Source organism: Salminus brasiliensis, chromosome 13 (genome assembly GCF_030463535.1).
Source record: "Salminus brasiliensis chromosome 13, fSalBra1.hap2, whole genome shotgun sequence".
Lineage (NCBI taxonomy): Eukaryota > Metazoa > Chordata > Actinopteri > Characiformes > Bryconidae > Salminus > Salminus brasiliensis.
Genome location: NC_132890.1, coordinates 30348416 through 30366812, shown reverse-complemented (window position 1 = coordinate 30366812; position 18397 = coordinate 30348416). Strand labels below are relative to the sequence as shown.

General features: G+C 40.6%; 1 protein-coding gene across 2 annotated transcripts in view; it reads right to left on the bottom strand.

The window, feature by feature from the left end:
- Nucleotides 1-369: 369 nt before the first annotated feature.
- LOC140575227 (protein unc-13 homolog C-like) overlaps nucleotides 370-18397 on the bottom strand; it is a 237443-nt gene continuing 219415 nt past the window's right edge. For both annotated transcript variants that reach the window (XM_072695457.1, XM_072695458.1), the window contains 3 exons: nucleotides 9046-9138; nucleotides 6064-6223; nucleotides 370-2226 (listed from right to left, as the gene is read on the bottom strand). In XM_072695457.1, coding sequence (XP_072551558.1) covers nucleotides 1941-2226; nucleotides 6064-6223; nucleotides 9046-9138 — 539 coding nt within the window. In that variant the 3' untranslated portion in view covers nucleotides 370-1940. The remainder of the gene's footprint in view (nucleotides 2227-6063; nucleotides 6224-9045; nucleotides 9139-18397) is intronic.

Sequence of the window (18397 nt, the reverse complement as noted above, 5' to 3'; positions counted from 1 at the left end):
GTTCATGTAGGTTTATGTCAGTTGTCATTAAAAGCTCAATATCTGTGTGAATGATGTGAAGTGTTACCAAAGCACAACACTGTCGGGTTTAACACTTCTCTTCCAATACATGCAAAGCAAGCCACCACTTCTTTTCAAACTGCCGCTGATGCACAAGGTCCCCGGCTTCACCACACCAGCGCCAACAGACACGTGTCGGCCAACATCAGTTAAAGAGTGATGAGAAGAGGAAGCGCCATCTACCCACCTGGAGAGTGCATGGCCAGTTGTGCTCTCTCAGTCTCCGGGTGCTGATGGCAATGAATGATTGCTGAATTGAGATATGGACGTTTTGCCCATTGAGAAAGGACTAATGAACGAGACAGGGAGTTTACAATTTCTCACTAAATATATTTACATGACATACAGTTCGCCATCAGTGCAATACATAGGAATGTTGCATAATTACCAAATGTTAAACTCTTTCCTTCGTAAAGAAAAAAAAGCAGTAAAGCAAACTGATGGAGGCTGAAAGAATGCAAACGCAAAAACCAACATTTACAACTTTCACGTCCGATTAAACATCTCCACAGAAAGAAACATTTCAGAATCACCCCGTCAGAGTCACAGTCAGACATAGCATTGCTCAAATAAAAAACAAATCTATATAGCACATGTACACAGCATATACCTTTATATCTTTTTTTATACAGATAATGGATTGCTTTTGTACAAACATTAGTTTTTTATTTATTTATTTCTTTTTAAAATGTTTCTCTTTTAATAGAACTTTGGCAGTTTGTCAGAAAAACAAAGTAGTTCCAGCAAATGAAACGACAACATCAGACCCACAGCAATGTTGTGTGTGAGATTGCCTTTCGGAGCATGTTCACAGTGATAATTCTGAAAGGCTGGAAGCCTGCAGCCCGAAATGAAACGGGACAGCTGAGTGAAATGAAGGAAACGGATTTGTTTGAAAACAAACAAACAAACAAACAAACTAAAACAAACAAGCTGGGAAAAAAAGGTACGCTCCACCCCGTCCTGCCTGTTCTGGTTAGCACTGAAGGCGGTTCCTTGTTGTCGTCGTCAATGGCTATAAAATTACAAACACCTATGAAGAGTTACGTAGCAGTCATCGCCGTTTAAAAAAACATGGTTCTCGTTTGAAAGTCGGCACGAAATACAAAGAGTCTGAGAGAGGTCGAGGGGCCCGAGGCTCCAGGACCACTTTTGGTGAGAATACATGGGAGAAAGAGAGAGAGAGAGACATGATCGTGAAGGAAAAGAAAAGAAAAGCAACATGCACAACCAGCGGCGCTGTCGGAGACCGAGAGAGCTAGAGACATAGAGAGAGAGAGAGATGATAAACAAACAAACAAAAAAAAACAAACAACAGAAAAAGAACAAGTCTGCAAATGAAACAACGAAGAAAAAAAGAAGAAACAAATGCTACACACTTAGAGAGAGAATGACGCACACATACACACACACACACACACACACACACGTACACACATACACACATACGGACAAAAGATTCGAGCAAATTTAAAAGATCACCAAGTTCACCAATAATCCTTATGATTCTCATTTTAATAGTTCTTTTTTCGCATTGGGTTTGGCACTTTATCTGAACAAAGACCTGTTCAAAAAAGACTAATCGTCATACAAAAAAGTATTCAATGTCTCATTAACGTAACCGTAGAATATATTACTTAATAGTGAGCATACAGTAGGTAAACACTTTGAGTACGTACTTTTTTTAGCTTTAAAATGAACATTCCAACAGATGTTTTTACGCACATGCACAGAAACAAACGACACGACGCTCTTTAGCGCGGTTTTTCCTCTCCGATTGGGTTCCCTCCTTCCCTTCTCACTCTCTCTCGTTTCATTTATTTATTTCTTTTTTGCTCTTCGCTGATTTGATCCCCTCCCCCACCCCTCCACTGCGCCGCTTACGACACTTCTTCGGCCGACCGCGTGTCCGATTTGAGCCGTACGAACTCCTTGGCCACCTCGTCATTGGTCCTTTGCGAAAGTATTCTAATGATGGTCAGCCCCGTTTCGTCCATGGTGACGCTGCGGACGAGCGGGTACGCGGCGTTCAGGCTGACCTTGTCGGTCAGTTCTCGGAGCTGGAGCACGGTCATACCGATGATTCGGTCCTCGCGGGCGAAGCAGTAGTCCTTCACCGACACGTGCAGCTCGTAGGCCTCCGGCCCGTGCTCGTTACTCAGAATGCTGAGGGGGAAAAGAGAGAGCGTGTTAGGGGCCGCCAAACGTGAACTTTGCGTTAGCGCCGGCTCACTGCCGACTTTAAGAAGACTGCTGCTAGTTACTTGAACCCGACTTAAAGAACCTTTAACCCCTTATGCTCTGTGGTTGTACTGGGTGCTGTGATGGTTGTGTTTGTGGACTGAATGAACACTATACTGAGTTCAAAGCACTGAAACCTTAAAGACATAAGCAGTGGTATGATGGAGTTCAGGAACTCCTGCTATAAGGAACTCTGGAGTGCTTCTGGACTTTTGCTAGACTACTTTTAGGCCACTTCTGCTTGAGCCCTTATTTCCCAGTGTATCTAGATCATTGTGTTTCCTCATGACTAGAATCATCAAGAAAGTATTTCAATATGTTAAAATATCCCATTTAAAATCAATGAAAGGTGGTCTGTGTAGAAGGTAAACGTTGGCCCTCATGACTAAAGCTGGCTTTGCTCAGAGCTTCATCTGTTAGACTGGTTATCGTTTTTATTGCACTCTTGAGTAAAAATCTTTGCTGCATGAGAGTTAACATTACCGCACGCAGACGGGGCACTCAGAGACTCAATAATACAGCCGAAGGGGGCTTTATATGACACGTTACAACGCAATTCTTATTAAGCTAAACCGCCCTTTATTTCAAATGGCTTTCAGTTCTTGATACCGTGCCATTTTCTTAGCAAGAGTGTCAGTGGCTGGCGTTCCTGTCACTGAGTTCTTTATTGTGGCAGGCTGTGATTCAGTGAAATAACTCAATCGGCCTTTGTGCTTTGGCTCGAAGGGCTCTATTGAAATGTCGGGTGCGGAGGCTTTCTGCAGAGGTGGCGACTCAGTGCAGGTTTTTCTTAATTAAGCTTGTGCTCTTTAATTGCTTCTTCAGACTAAAACAAAACCATCATGAGCGACACTGCAGGCAGACGCCGAAGCCATTGATTGCGCTTCCCCAATCTTCCCCAAGTGCACTCTCAGTGTGTTTAAGCTGCCTGTCCACTACAGACAATCTAAGGATCGAAGGAGGATCTTTACAACCCTTGCAAGTCTAGAACTTAGTCATGCAATTATTACTGTAGCTCTGCTGTCCTGTTTTAATGATGATGCATTTTCCTTCTGTACTGTGTTTCTGACACAAGGTATCAGGAAGGTCTGGGGGTTAAGTTGGATAAGACTTCATAAGAACCTTTTTGTAGACATAAAGTATCTGTCAAAAGTTTGGACATACCTTGGAGGGGTGGGTTCAAGTAGGCCTAAGTTGTATGTTAAACTGAAAGGAGATGTTCAGGTCATATAGGCCTTTAAGGCTGTTTATTCGTCTTGGTAAATGAGTTTATTCGTCTTGGTAAATGAGTATACAATTATGTATTACCAACCATCACATTAACATATGGTAGCGTGATTTGAGAGGTATTTCCATATACACACAACCACTGTCCTACAACTTTGGCCTATTTGAAACCCATCAGTCACCACATCCTAACTATGGTAGGTATTTGTGTGTCCCCACTGTTCTCTCATAGAAAAGCAAGGCCAATTGTGCTCTCTCTGGCTCCGGCTGCTGATGGCAGGCCAGAATTGACCCAGAATTTGGCCAGCCATGCTCAGGTCACAGTGCCAGTGGCTTAATAAGCTGGACCACTCTGAGCCTCATAAGCAGGTTTATTTTATAGCAGGCGCACATGAAAATAGCCGTGGGAGTGAGTGCTACTGTTGCTGGAAAGACATCAGTGCTGAGCGTTTGTGCTGTTTTAGGATGCGTCTGAATCAAACTGTGCTAAATGACGTTCTGCACTTTTTTATGTTGCACGACGGTATTATGGTATGTAAACAGACCAAAGGAAGAATTTTAAATGCTATATGTACCCCAGCACTAATTACAGTAGATATTCAACAAGTGTGGTTAGGGTTTCTTTGCCAAAATAAATTTCTCTTAATATGCTTTTATTGTCAGTATTAATAAACAGTTAATAAATAGTTTTCTATGTATTTTGATCAAAATATGATACATATTTGATATTTCACAATAATTCATGAATCATTAAGTAAAGAATTGTAATGAAATGAAATCAATGTCTGCCTGTAATGCTGGTCGACCTTGTGTCAGTGCTAAAAATGTCAAAAGCTTGGCAAACAGGGGTAGTTCCCGTACAGCAATACAAGACTGTACACACAACAGTAATTTATCATCAAAATCCATCCTAATGAAATATTTCATCTACTGCTTACATACACTAATTTAGGGTAATGTAGTGAAGTTTAAAGGCTGCACTTTCCACACAATTTCTCTGCTGGTTTCAATGAATAATGAGTCGTAAATAATTCAGTTAAAATGACAGCATGCTTGTGTTATTGCTCATTTGTAAGGGTTAATCAGACGCTGTGTTCCTCTGCTTTAATAGCACATTCTGCTACAGCACTTACTGTGCCTGCCAAATGCATAGTGCTGACTATTTCTCCACAGACATCCACCAGCTTAATTAATTTGGAGTTCACTCATAAACTTTAGTGTAGTGAGGAAAGCAAACGGCAGGGATGAGGGGCAGTAACGGGGGACAGAGCGGCAGCTTTATAGCTTTAAAGTTAAATACGACAGTCACACAGCAGCAAGTGGGCAACTGTATGAAAACGGTTTTATACACATCTTGAATAACAAATCTTGGACTCTTTTAAGCTCTTCAAGTTGAGGCCTCAAAGGGGTGGAGTGTCTGTGGGTGCTTAACTCAATCTCAGAAAAACAGAAAAACAATCTCAGTTGCTTTAAAGAAGAACAAAAAGCCGCCGGCCTCTTACCAAGATCTAAAGCTTCTTCTTTACATTTACATCCATCAGGCAAACAGTCTAATACAGAGTGTTTTACAATGCTAATCATGTTCAGCTAATCAGAAGTAGGTTATGGGAGTGTTACCAGTCTTACTCAGCTAGTATAGTCTGGTGTGCTTGCCTGAACTGGGAGTTGAACCCCAGTCTGCCATGTTTAGCCTAAATCATGCTGTATGTCACTGGTGCATAAGTCAAAGTTGTGTCTGATTCAAGTCCAAGTCATGACTCATGTCCACACCTCTAGATTCCATAAACATTATGAATTATTCAGTATCTCTTGCATACTTACTCTGTATGTCCAAATGTTTGTGGACACCCCTTCTAATGAATGCATTCAGCTACCCATTGCTGACGTAGCTAATGCACACACAGCCTGTCTAGTACCTGTAGAGAAGTACTGTACTTGAAGAAGTACTTGCCAATTGCCAGTTGGATTCTGTGATGGAACAGGTAAACATGAACCCATTGGCAGCATGTCTAATGCTAGGTGTGGAATAGAGGGGTATAAAACCCCCAGCATTGAGCTGTGGAGCAGTGGAGCTGAGTTCTCTGAAATGACGGTTGGTGCTCCAGCCAATACTTTTGGGACGAGTCAAGAAGTTGGGGATGAGGTGGGGTGGTGGTCATCCAACTCTCTTGTCGCTGAATGCAATTAAATCCTCACTGCAATGCTCCAAAATGATTAGAAAAGCCTTCCCTGGACAGTAAAGACAGGTACTCTAACAAAAGCAGAATAGACCCTTTTTTTTAGCTCCCTTGATTGATCGGAACAAACAGTAAATGAGCCGGTGTCCCAATACTTTTGTTTTAATAGTGCATGTCAGGACAGGGCTCATGTTTTATGTGATTGTATGTTTTTTCTCCCTGTTTAACATCACAGCAGTCTGAGTGACTGAGCAATTAATTATCCAATGGGGACAATAAAGGCATTACTGCTAGTATTATATGGTAGTGTTGTTCATGTGTAATAACATGTTAATATAAGAACAAATGAGCTACTTACTACTGGAATGTTTCATTGTATTTGGGAGACCAGTTGTTGTTCTTGGTTTTGGTGCTGAATTTGCGTTTCTTGTCGGTGAGATGTGGTCCGATGGCGTTAACCTCCACGAAAGGCCGGAACATGGCGTTTGTCTGCCAGTTGATGTTGTTTACGCCCACCACTGCAAACAGAGGGGGTGGAGACAGGAAATGAAGTTGAAGCCTGAAGCTGAAAGACACTGTTTTAGCTGCATGTCTGAGAGTTATAATCCAATACTATAAATTTGTCAGTACTACTATGACATATTCAGTAATGATTATGAATGATATACTCAACATATACTCAGAATAATTTAGCATCTACTGTAAAGTATTCAGTAATCACTTATTGGATATATACTCTAATTTAATCAGTATCTGCTATGAGGTATCCAGTATTTACCGTGAATTACACTATTATATAATTATAATTATATACACTAAATTATTCAGTAGCTACTATAAAGCATTCTGAAATCACTATGGTTTATTGACTATATGAATTATTTTCTCAATATATACTATACATGTAAAGTATTCAGTAACCACTATAACTTATTGGATATATACTATATTCAGTATCTGCTATAAAATATTCAGTAATAACTATGAATTATTGAGTATATATTGAGTATTATTCAGTGTTTGTTATGAAGCATTCAGTATCTACTGTAAAGTATTCAGTTATCGCTATGAATTATTGAGTATATATACTGAAATACTCAGTATCTGCTATGAGGTATCCAGTATTCACTGTAAATCATGTACTATATACACTCAATGATTCAGTAGCTACTATAAAGCATTCTGAAATCGCAATGATTTATTGAGTATATACTCTGAATTATACAGTATCTACTATGAAATAGTCAGTAATTCCTATGAATTATTGAGTATATACATTATTATACTCAATAGAATAATATTTCATAGTATCTCAATTATTCAGTAGATACTATTTTTTTTTTATTTTACAGTGATTTGATTCAGTGGATCATTTTACACACACTGTGCAACTCCTAAAACACCACAAAGCCTCAGTTAGTGGATGAAGAAAGGCAGATTAATCTCACTTCAATTTATTAAAATAAGCAGCCCATCTTTTTAAATATGATTAACTATTGTTACGTTTCCTTCACTGAATGGTTTGCAGAAGTTTCTTCTGTACTGTATATGCTGTGTTATAACTGAGATACAACATCACTGAAATCAAAGCAGTGTCCACTTTAACTCTGTGCTCTTTGTGCTTAATGGGCCTAAATCTTCTAGAACAGCAGGTGGTACCAGTGTAATGTCCTCCTCGGTCTGTGTGTAATAAATAAACTTTAAGCATTAAGCTGCTTTCTGGAGCTGAAACCCAACCCATTCACTTTCCTGCCTGGGGTTTTGAAGTGATGTGTTTTTTTGAAGCTCATCTGGAGGCGGTGCTGCTTAATAGAGGAGTTAGCGTAACGACACAGCGTAAAAGAAGTTAAAGAGCGGCCGTATCATTATCTCCGTAATAAAATAACAAGGGCACTAACGACCACTTCTTAATCATAAAACATTATCAGGCAAATGATGTGAGTCAGGGAGTCTAATAAGGATGCAGTGTGTTTCAGCTTAAAGGAACTCTGCTCTGCTTCTTTGTGTAATAGAGGTGAATAGTGAAGCACATTTAGTACATTTTACTGTTGTGTATTAAATGGTTGTGTACATTTCAGTGGGAGACGTGACTTACAATACAACAGTGTGTTGTCTGGTATAGTTGATCCACGTTTTTTTGATTAAAGCAACCTTGGTGTGTAAAACTCATTACCTCCATCTATTTGCATCTGTGTGTTCTTATTTCCTGATCTATGTATATTGGTTAACACCTGTTAACTCTCTGGAGTCCAATTCGTTGTTCCTCTATGTTTCTATTAATGTCTTAATATACAATGTGATAATACAGCACTGAAATACGGTTCAAATTTTTTTTGAATCTGTAGAGGCCGCCCTTCAGATCATCAGAACTCACATCTAGAGTAATGAGGCTGTGAATATGTGTTGAGATCCTCTTCTCTTCCTCTCGCCCTTTTAAACTGGTGAATTTCTGCAACCATCTGTGTTTTGTGTGAAACTGACCAATGGACACTCAGAAACTCGTCTTCTGCTACTCACTGGTTATATACTAAGACTCTGGTAAACCCATTTCAAGCTCCAGAACAATTCATACACATGTGGTGGATGTTTTCACTAAAACATGAAGGATTTCTAAAATCAGACTTCCATTTTTCAGGGTTAGGGTCAGAGTATCTCTTCACACAGTGTTCTAGATCATATGGGGTCTCATTAGAGTGAGAGCTTAGACTGCTCTAAACATTTTGATATACAGCAAATGTGGTTATTCTCTTATATGCAAGTGCCTGCAAAAGAACTGCAAAAATCAAGAAAATGCCTTTAGACTCAAGGGGGTTTACTCTGCTATTCATTGATGTTGTGAGTGAATGGATAGACTTTATCCTTTACTATCTACTGAGCACACCTTACCTCTTCAGACCCCTTTGTCTGGACCAAAGCAGAAAGTCCTACATTGTTGCCCTGTAGTTTACTTGGCATTTACGCAGCACAGAAAACATGGCAGCTCGCAGAAAGTGCTGATTCTACACACTGATCTAATTCACTATGTGACTCACTAAGTGACTCCTCTAGAGGCAGATTTACATCAGTAAAATAATGTCCAATGAGTACATTCTCATTCTGTTAGTGGATTGGCCACTAGAGGGCCTGTGGAAGGAGGCTACTGGCTACAGTACTTTGAAGGATTAACAATTAGTTAATGGATCAACATTAACTTCTCTTCAATTTAATATAATTTTAGACCATTCCTATTGGTCAATTCAGCACAACTCTTTGAAACAATCTAAAGGACAGATGACACTCTATGAGGTTTTTCACATGACGTAAGTGTTTTATCTGTGTGTTTGGTGATATTTGGGCTTACCCTTCACGCTGACTTTGTGTTCCCCTGTGCCTGGGTGAGAGATGAGATCCACCTGCAACAGCACCTCCCCCACTGGGCTGGCCGTCGACTGACCTGCGATCACACACACACACACACACACACAATGCAAACCCTGATTAATCACACACACACATAAACCACCCTGCCATGACAAGAGATCCAAAAATCTGAAATTATTCAAACAAAAATTCCCCAGAATGACTTACAATCACACAAGGATCACACAACCCCCCCCAATCTCTCACTACACACACCATCCTAGAGCTTAACTAAAAAAGAACAAGATTTCATGGTAGTTTTGAAATAGTACCCTCTGGGAATTATACTTTCATATAAACAACAAACTCAGAGGACTTAAATTAAGATCTGAACTGTATGACCTTGTTACAGATGACATACAGGACTGACCTGGATATAGATCCAAACAGCACAACCTTTATTTATCAAATCAAGCACACCCTAAGGACTGACCTGGACTGAGATATAAAAGGAAAAAAAATGTCCCCTCAATATATCAAACCTAACAACATGTCGACTATTGACCTGAAAGCCACCCAACTCAACAGCAAGCTCCATTTACCCATTCTACAGCCAGACAAACACTGTGCAATTCTGGAAATCTTGTTCTTTGGTGATAACTCACACTGCACATCTGAGTCATTTGCCATGTACAGACAAAGTCTGTGATTTATCTGCTTACGACACTGTACGAAAGTTGTCAGTCCGACTGATGGTCATGCTGCAATGTGAAATGCAGCCCATAGGCAGGAGTTCTGTCTACATACCAGCATTCAATTCAACAGGATCTGGCACCCTGTATATCAGAAATGAGCATACCTGGGCTAACTTGGGCCTGCTGTGCTTTGAAATTCCATGAAAAAAGGAAGAGTACATGGACCTATAAGTGGTTGGGAAGACGTGGACAATTTTGTTCATCTTGCAGAGAGAACTGGAGGTAGGTTTTAACTTGACTGTGTGTGTGTGTGTGGGTATATATATAATATATATGTGTGTAACCAGTACAATGTATAACGTGCAGCTCAGAAATTGGCTCGTGAGACTGCTCAGACTGTGAGACAAGCGAACGAACGATGTCAAAAATCCACTCGATTGTATGACTGCTCACTCTAATGTGCTACTCTGCTTGTTTGGGCAGTTCATTGGTCATGGCTTCCCCTTTCACACTGCATGTCAAACGTCAGCTGGTCGAGCTAAAATTGTCGAGCATGTCAAACGTTAGCTGGTCGAGCCGAAAATTCTGTCGGCTACGAACAGGTTGGGTTTAGAAACGGGCTGAAACTGCAAAGTATATGCCTAACTTAATACAGAATAAAGCACTGAATAAAGTCATCAAAATAAATAAAAATAATGTTTAAATCATTAATTTAATTCGTTCTTAGTCAAAATAGCTGCTTATTGACAACATGTTTATTTGAAAGAATTAACAAGAGTATTATGGTCTCCATATTATCTTGTGTTTAGTCGTGTCTAAACTTAGAGGTATCTTTGAATTTTTATTCTATTCAAACTAGCTGAGGTTATTCTTGAGTAAACAGTGAAGCACTTTTGTAAGTCGCTCTGGATAAGAGCATCTGCTAAATGCCTTAAATGTAAATGTAGATGTAACCAACTTTTTTGAAAACCAAATCCTCAGTTATGAAAAAACACAAAAACTGTGACAAGACCCTACAAAATGCTGCCTTTTAGGGTCTTTAATGCATTTATTAATGGTTTTATTTATTTATTAATAATATATTACCCTTCATAAGATTGTTTACTGAGGTTATTCCTTGTGTAATACCTTTTATTATAGTGTGTTGAAGTGCTTACTGTGTTAATTATTGGGTAATACCTTATACTTCTAGTCTATAAGAGTTTTTATTGAGTTGTATAATGGGAATACAGACTGAATTTTATTCTAATGTTAAAAATGTAATTATGTAATAGTGCCATTCCATTCAAATAACTACATGGGCTGAAGGCTTTAATGGTATAGGCTGGACACAGTGAGTGGCGGAGAAAACAACATAACAGCCTAAACACAACAAGTATGGCCTAAAGGACGTCACTGCTGGAGATGCCTCGGGCTTTCTTTCAAATATAGCAGAAATTAAAGCAGTATTTTTTTACAATAGATAAAGCTACTCTGCCCCCCCCCCCCCCCCCCCCCTTTATCCCAAAAGAAATCAAGAACATATCCAGAACATATTTGGTTCTGAAGCATTGAGAATAATGTACCTGATATACATATATAACATTGATAAGACCTGTTTTAATATATATATATATATATATATATATATATATATATATATATATATATATAGTGCCTATATATATACTGTTGGGGATAGAGTGCCATCTACCCACCCAGAGAGCCGATTGTGCTCTCTCAGGCTCCAGCTGCTGATGGCAGGCAGCATGACCCTAGTGATAGTGCCTTAGTCCACTGGACCACTTGATGCCCTCCCAAGAACCTGCTTTAGTTAAACTTTTAAGACTTTTATTTAATTATATTTAGCTAGATCTTCTGTGACTATGTATGGACACGCAAACATGGAAAGGCTCCAGCCTCACATTGTTGAAATTTTGCTTTGTTTATAAGGCTGGTGTTCATATTGTAGGTTGATGGTGCAAAAACAATCCAACCATGTATATTGATGCATTCTTACCAGCGATTAGTCAATGAAACAGTCCCTCTAAGTAGCACAATTATGAGGACCTAGAGACCTATTTTTCTTGCAGCCATATGCCTGCAGATTTGATCTTTGGGGGGATTCGTGAACATGCGACAAGCTATAAAATTAGGTAAGAAAAGCGAGCATGCTTTATATTCCCAACAATCCTCCAGTGCCTGTTCACCACAATGTACCATCAGGTGCCTCAGTGAGTGCAAATATATAAACTTCCTGCTTGAGTGGAGAAGAACAAGAACACACACACACATATGAAGATGGCATATATTAATGTACCCTGCTCTCTGCCGGGACAGCAGGCTTGTTTATATTCTGCCCGCTCTGTAATTACCCAAACAAGCCGCACTTATCATAGCCCATCACAAAAGAACAGAAGGATTTATGAAGATGACAATCAAATACGGAAAGGCGCAGGAAAATAAGGATGCACACAAATTAAGCCGTGAGTCAGGGGAAATAAACACAGCAGCACTGAGAGTATTTTTACACTGAATTATAACTGGAACTTCACACACAGCAGAGCCGAGTGTTTAAACGGTGCACAGTGTCAACTGCTCCTCAAACAGCCCATGAAATATAAAAGAGAAAGCACAATAAAGACGGTTCTGATGGGAACTAACTGTGAACCACTGTTTGGTTTAACTTAGCTTGTTCTCTTATCCAGATCATTTACTGATCTAATTTATATTTAGCGTGTTCGCTTACCTAATCATTTAGATAGTAGAGATACAATATATGCTCTTAAGAGCATGGTGGTTGTCTTGTTAAGCACTGGGTTAGTGATCACAGGGTTGTGGGTTCAGAATCTGCCACTGTTGGGTCATTGAGTAAGGCCCTTAACCTCTCTGCCTCTGAGGTGCTGCATCCCTGACCCTAGTGCCTCAACCTACAGGTGCTTTTATGAGATCCCATTCTAAACCCATAGGCATTAATTTGGAGTTGGTCCCCCTTTCGCAGCTCTAACAGCAGGTCTGGAGCTCTGCAGTTATTGAGTCAGCAGAGTGCTGGAGACTTTTAGACACTGTATCTAAAAGTTTAAGCCTCAAAATGTGCCTCAGCACACATAGTCGATAGTGGAATATCTAGCAGGGAAGAAATTTCACTTTCAACTGCGTGGCTCAGTGCATGGCTAGGTGCTTGATGTTATGCACCCGTGGCAATAGAACTGAATAAAACACCTGAATTCAATGGTTAAGAGGTGTGGCCTAATATTTCTGAGCATATAGTGTGTGTTTATAGTTCACTTCAAGTGATGCACTGCATTTACAGTTCTTTAAGAGTTCTTTTTTATTAAAGGCAATGGTACTTCAGTATATACATCCATGACATAGTGAAGAACTATAACTTTGGGTTGGTTCTTCGGTTTGATGAAGAATGCTTCAAATATGGTTCTTTAGAGAAACAGTTTACAAACTGGGGTTCATAGAGTCAAAGAACCCCCGTTTTGTAAGTGACAAGCAGAACCCTTTTTGCTAGACTGTAGCGTTCTGACATATAACATAGAATAAAATGTCATTCAGATTTTTATTATGTAGATTTTTGAACCACCTGAAGAAATGTGGAAGCACAATTCTTCACTCCTGCAACTTTAACCAGAGTCAAATATTAAAAAACAAAAACACATGGAGAATCAGAGAGTCATGCTGAGAATCTACAACCACATTTTAGAACCTCAGTGATCTACCATGACAGAGAGTTCTAGACTCAAATGGGGATTCTAGAACCTTCTGGACCTCCCTGTTCTCTGCATTAACAGACCTCCTGGATTTTATGTATGAAGTACAAATGAAGTATGTCTGTATTCCACAGGAGCTCTCCGAGTGTATGAGTGTTACAGCGGTCAAGTGGGCTACTGCTTTTATACAATGGTAAAACATACATATACTGTATGTACATCAACTAAAGCAGGTCAGCTCGTACCCTGTTCAGTTGATTTGGACGTCTCTGGTCCGGCTTTCAACAAACCGCTGCAGAGATCACTGGGAAGCAGACGAGACCTCCTCAGGGGGGTATTGGCCCACTTATCTGGTCAGTAACAGGGTTCAGTTCTCACTTGTTCTTACAAAATCACACTAACAGAGCAGTCGCACTAGGGGTTAAAACAAACCTGTGAAGTGTGAACAGCTTTTCAAGCAATCCACCCTCCCAGGCCACTTTATCAGAAACACTTCCCTTATGGCTGCACTATAACCCATAGCCCTGTGCTGCTGTACAGTTAGAGACTGTAGCTCATCTGTTATCCTCCTCCAGCCCTCCAACAGAGTTGCTCTTGCCTGGATGTTCTGGGCGGTGGACTCAATCTCAATTTATCTGGTCAGCAGCAGTCCTGTAGGCGAAACTGACCAATGATGAATGAGGTGGACTGGCATAACCTGTGCAGCAACAGATGAGCTAAGTGCACACATACAGTAGAGCTATAGAGTAAATGAGTGGACAGTGAGTGTGAGGTGTAGGGATTTCTGATCAAGCGGACAGTGAGGGTATCAGAAAATTCTGGAAATTCATCCCGGTAATCATGAAAATGGAAGCCACTGACCAGCATTTCGGACGCTGGGAAGGATCACTAGTGACTGTCACCCAGAGCCAGTTCTAATCGCTATCAGCCTACCCTGCTCTGCTCTCAGAATTCCATAACTATAATTTATTGGCTTTCCGGACAACATCCGTCACAGTTTGTTTGGACATTACCCTTTTGTCCTACGCCACATCCAGACGGAATGGAGGGAAAAAATGTCAGAGGAGTCAAATGAGAGTTGGCAGCCAGACGCTTTCTCAGATGGGGACTGCAGACGTCAAGGTAAGCGGTGAGGAAATGTGTCCTTTTGTGTGATTGCTCTCAACCTTCAGGCCTCGAGGAAAACAGCACGGACCGCCTGATGACTCCCAATCCGGCGGAAGGCAGGGAACGTGCCACTTAAATGAATAAATATCGAGTGATCCGGTTGACTTATGAATCAATCAAGGTTGAGTTAACTCAAGTGTCTAAGTTAATTCACCCCCCGACCCGGCAGAATAAATACTGGATCTGATCGATATGAGGGTGAAGTATGACAGCACGGTTCTCCGCACCGAGACAAAAACACAACTGTGACCATCTTTCCCTTAACAAATACTGACATACCCACATGTTTGGGATTTGTGCTGTAACTTTAAATAATGGGACTGTAACAGCCAGCACAGTGACCCTTACGTGCTAAAGTCTGCACCTCTTAGTGCAGTGTTTGCCAACTTCAGTCCTCTGGAAACACCTGCAGTGCTTCCTGTGCTGTAGTTCAGCTCATCAGCTACAGTGGGGAGAACAAGTATTTGATACACTGCTGATTTTTCAGGTTTTCCCACTTGCAAAGCATGTAGAAGACTGTAATTTTTATCATAGGTACTCTTCAACTGTGAGTGATGGAATCTAAAACAAAAATCCAGAAAAATACATTGTATGATTTTTAAATAATTAATTTCCATTTTATGGTGGGAAATAAGTATTTGATCATCTATCAACTAGTAAGAATTTTGGCTCTCACAGACATGTTACTTCTTCTTTAAGAAGCCCTCCTGTTCTCCACTCATTACCTGTATTAACTGCACCTGTTTGAACTCGTTACCTGTATAAAAGACACCTGTCCACACACTCAATCAGTCAGACTCCAGCATCTCCACAATGCCCAAGACCAGAGAGCTTTGTAAGGACATCAGGGATAAAATTGTAGACCTGCACAAGGCTGGGATGGGCTACAGGACAATAGGCAAGCAGCTTGGTGAGAAGGCAACAACTGTTGGTGCAATTATTAGAAAATGGAAGAAATGCAAAATAACGGATAATCTCCCTCGGTCTGGGGCGCCATGCAAGATCTCACCTCGTGGAGCATCAATGATCTTGAGGAAGGTGAGGAATGAGCCCAGAATTACACGGCAGGACCTGGTCAATGACCTGAATAGAGCTGGGACCACAGTCTCAAAGAAAACAATCAGTAACACTCTACGCCGTCAAGGATTAAAATCCTGCAGTGCACGCAAGGTGCCCTTCCTCAAGCCAACGCATGTCAAAGCCCGTCTGAAGTTTGCAAATGACCATCTGAATGATCCAGAGGAGGAATGGGAGAAGGTCATGTGGTCTGATGAGACAAAAATAGAACTTTTTGGTTTAAACTCCACTCGTCATGTTTGGAGGAAGAAGAATGATGAGTACAACCCCAAGAACACCATCCCAACCGTGAAGCATGGCGGTGGAAACATCATTCTTTGGGGATGCTTTTCTGCAAAGGGGACAGGACGACTGCACCGTATTGTGGGAAGGATGGATGGGGCCATGTATCGTGAGATTTTGGCCAACAACCTCCTTCCCTCAGTAAGAGCACTGAAGATGGGTCGTGGCTGGGTCTTCCAGCATGATAATGACCCAAAACACACAGCCAGGGCAACTAAAGAGTGGCTCCGTAGGAAACATCTTAAGGTCCTGGAGTGGCCTAGCCAGTCTCCAGACCTGAATCCAATAGAAAATCTTTGGAGGGAGCTTAAAGTCTGTGTGGCCCAGCGACAGCCACGAAACCTGAAGGCTCTGGAGGAGATCTGTATGGAGGAGTGGGCCAAAATCCCTGCTGCAGTGTGTGCAAACCTTGTCAAGAACTACAGGAAACGTCTCATCTCTGTAATTGCAAACAAAGGTTTCTGTACCAAATATTAAGGTTATTTTTCTGGTGTATCAAATACTTATTTCCCACAATAAAATGGAAATTAATTATTTAAAAATCATACAATGTATTTTTCTGGATTTTTGTTTTAGATTCCATCACTCACAGTTGAAGAGTACCTATGATAAAAATTACAGTCTTCTACATGCTTTGCAAGTGGGAAAACCTGAAAAATCAGCAGTGTATCAAATACTTGTTCTCCCCACTGTAAGTGCAGGGCTCTTCATCAGATGAATCAGGTGTGTTAGAGCAGCCAAATCATGCAAACAGAAATCACAAAGTGGTTCTAGAGCTCCCACTATGGCTCTATGGACTTTACACTGTGGTTCTAGCACTCTACTACATATCCATCCAATTTTGGACCCCTCAAGTTTTCCTGTGGTTCTTTTTAGTGGTTCTACACTCACAGTGTGAATGCTAAAAGTGTAGTGGGAACTCCAGAACCACAGTGAAGATGCTAGAACCATAAAGAAAACATGGGGAAAATGCTAGAACTACATTAAGAATTTTAGAGAGAATTATTTTAAGCACTGTAAAAAATCCAGACCTAGCCTAAGAACTCTAGTCATAGTGAGAATTCTAGTACCATAGTAAAACGTCTACTATTACACTGGGTATTCTAAAACCATATAGGGTATTCTAGAACACCCTATACTAGGAACTTTAGAACCATTCTGAGAACTCTACAATCACTGCCAGAACACAACAACTGACAACACACTGACAATATTAGAAGGCAGAGAATTCTAGAAACAGTACGGATTCTAGAACCATGCTGAGAACTGTACAATCACAGTTACAATTCTAGAACAACAGAGAGATATCTACCATTGCAGTGAGAATTTTAGAACCACTGTGAGAATTCTTTAATTAGTCAGAATTCTAGAACTAGTGAGAATTGTAGAACCACTGTGAAAAGTCTACCATTTAATTGAGAATTTTAGAACCACATTGGGAATTTTAGAACCACTCTGAGAACTCTATAATTACTGTGAGAACAACAGAAATGATATTAGAAAGACAGGGAGAATTCTAGAAAGTTGAAATTCTAGAACCACAGACAGACGTTTACCATTGCAGTGAGAATTCTAGAACCATATGGGGAACTCTAGAACCACAATAAGAATTCTAGAACTATGCTTAGAACTAGTGAGAACTGCAGAACCACAGTGAAAAGTCTACCATTCATTCGAATATCTGGAGCCATACAGGGTATACAAGAACCACAGTGGGAATTTTAGAACCACACTGAGAACTCAACATTCACTGTGAGAACAACAGCCACAATATTAGAAAGACAGGGAGAATTCTAGAAACAGTTAAAATTCTAGAACCACAGAGAGACGTCTACCATTGCAGTGAGAATTCTAGAACCACAGAGAGACGTCTACCATTGCAGTGAGAATTCTAGAACCACAGAGAGACGTCTACCATTGTAGTGAGAATTCTAGAACCACAGAGAGACGTCTACCATTGCAGTGAGAATTCTAGAACCACAGAGAGACGTCTACCATTGCAGTGAGAATTCTAGAACCACAGAGAGACGTCTACCATTGCAGTGAGAATTCTAGAACCACAGAGAGACGTCTACCATTGCAGTGAGAATTCTAGAACCACAGAGAGACGTCTACCATTGCAGTGAGAATTCTAGAACCACAGAGAGACGTCTACCATTGTAGTGAGAATTCTAGAACCACAGAGAGATGCCTACCATTGCAGTGAGAATTCTAGAACCACACAGTCCATAAAGCTCACTTCTTAAAGGCTGCAGTATGTAAAGCCTATATGAGCAGTGAGGGCTTGATACGCTTGTGAAATTGGCCTGAACAGGCCAGAATAAGCCCAGTGAGCACGGAGCAGTCTCCAGGCTGCTGAGAAAGCCTGATTTGGCACTGAGGATGCGTCTGCCTGACCGGAGCTGCATATCTCTTTAACCTCCACATACGGCTT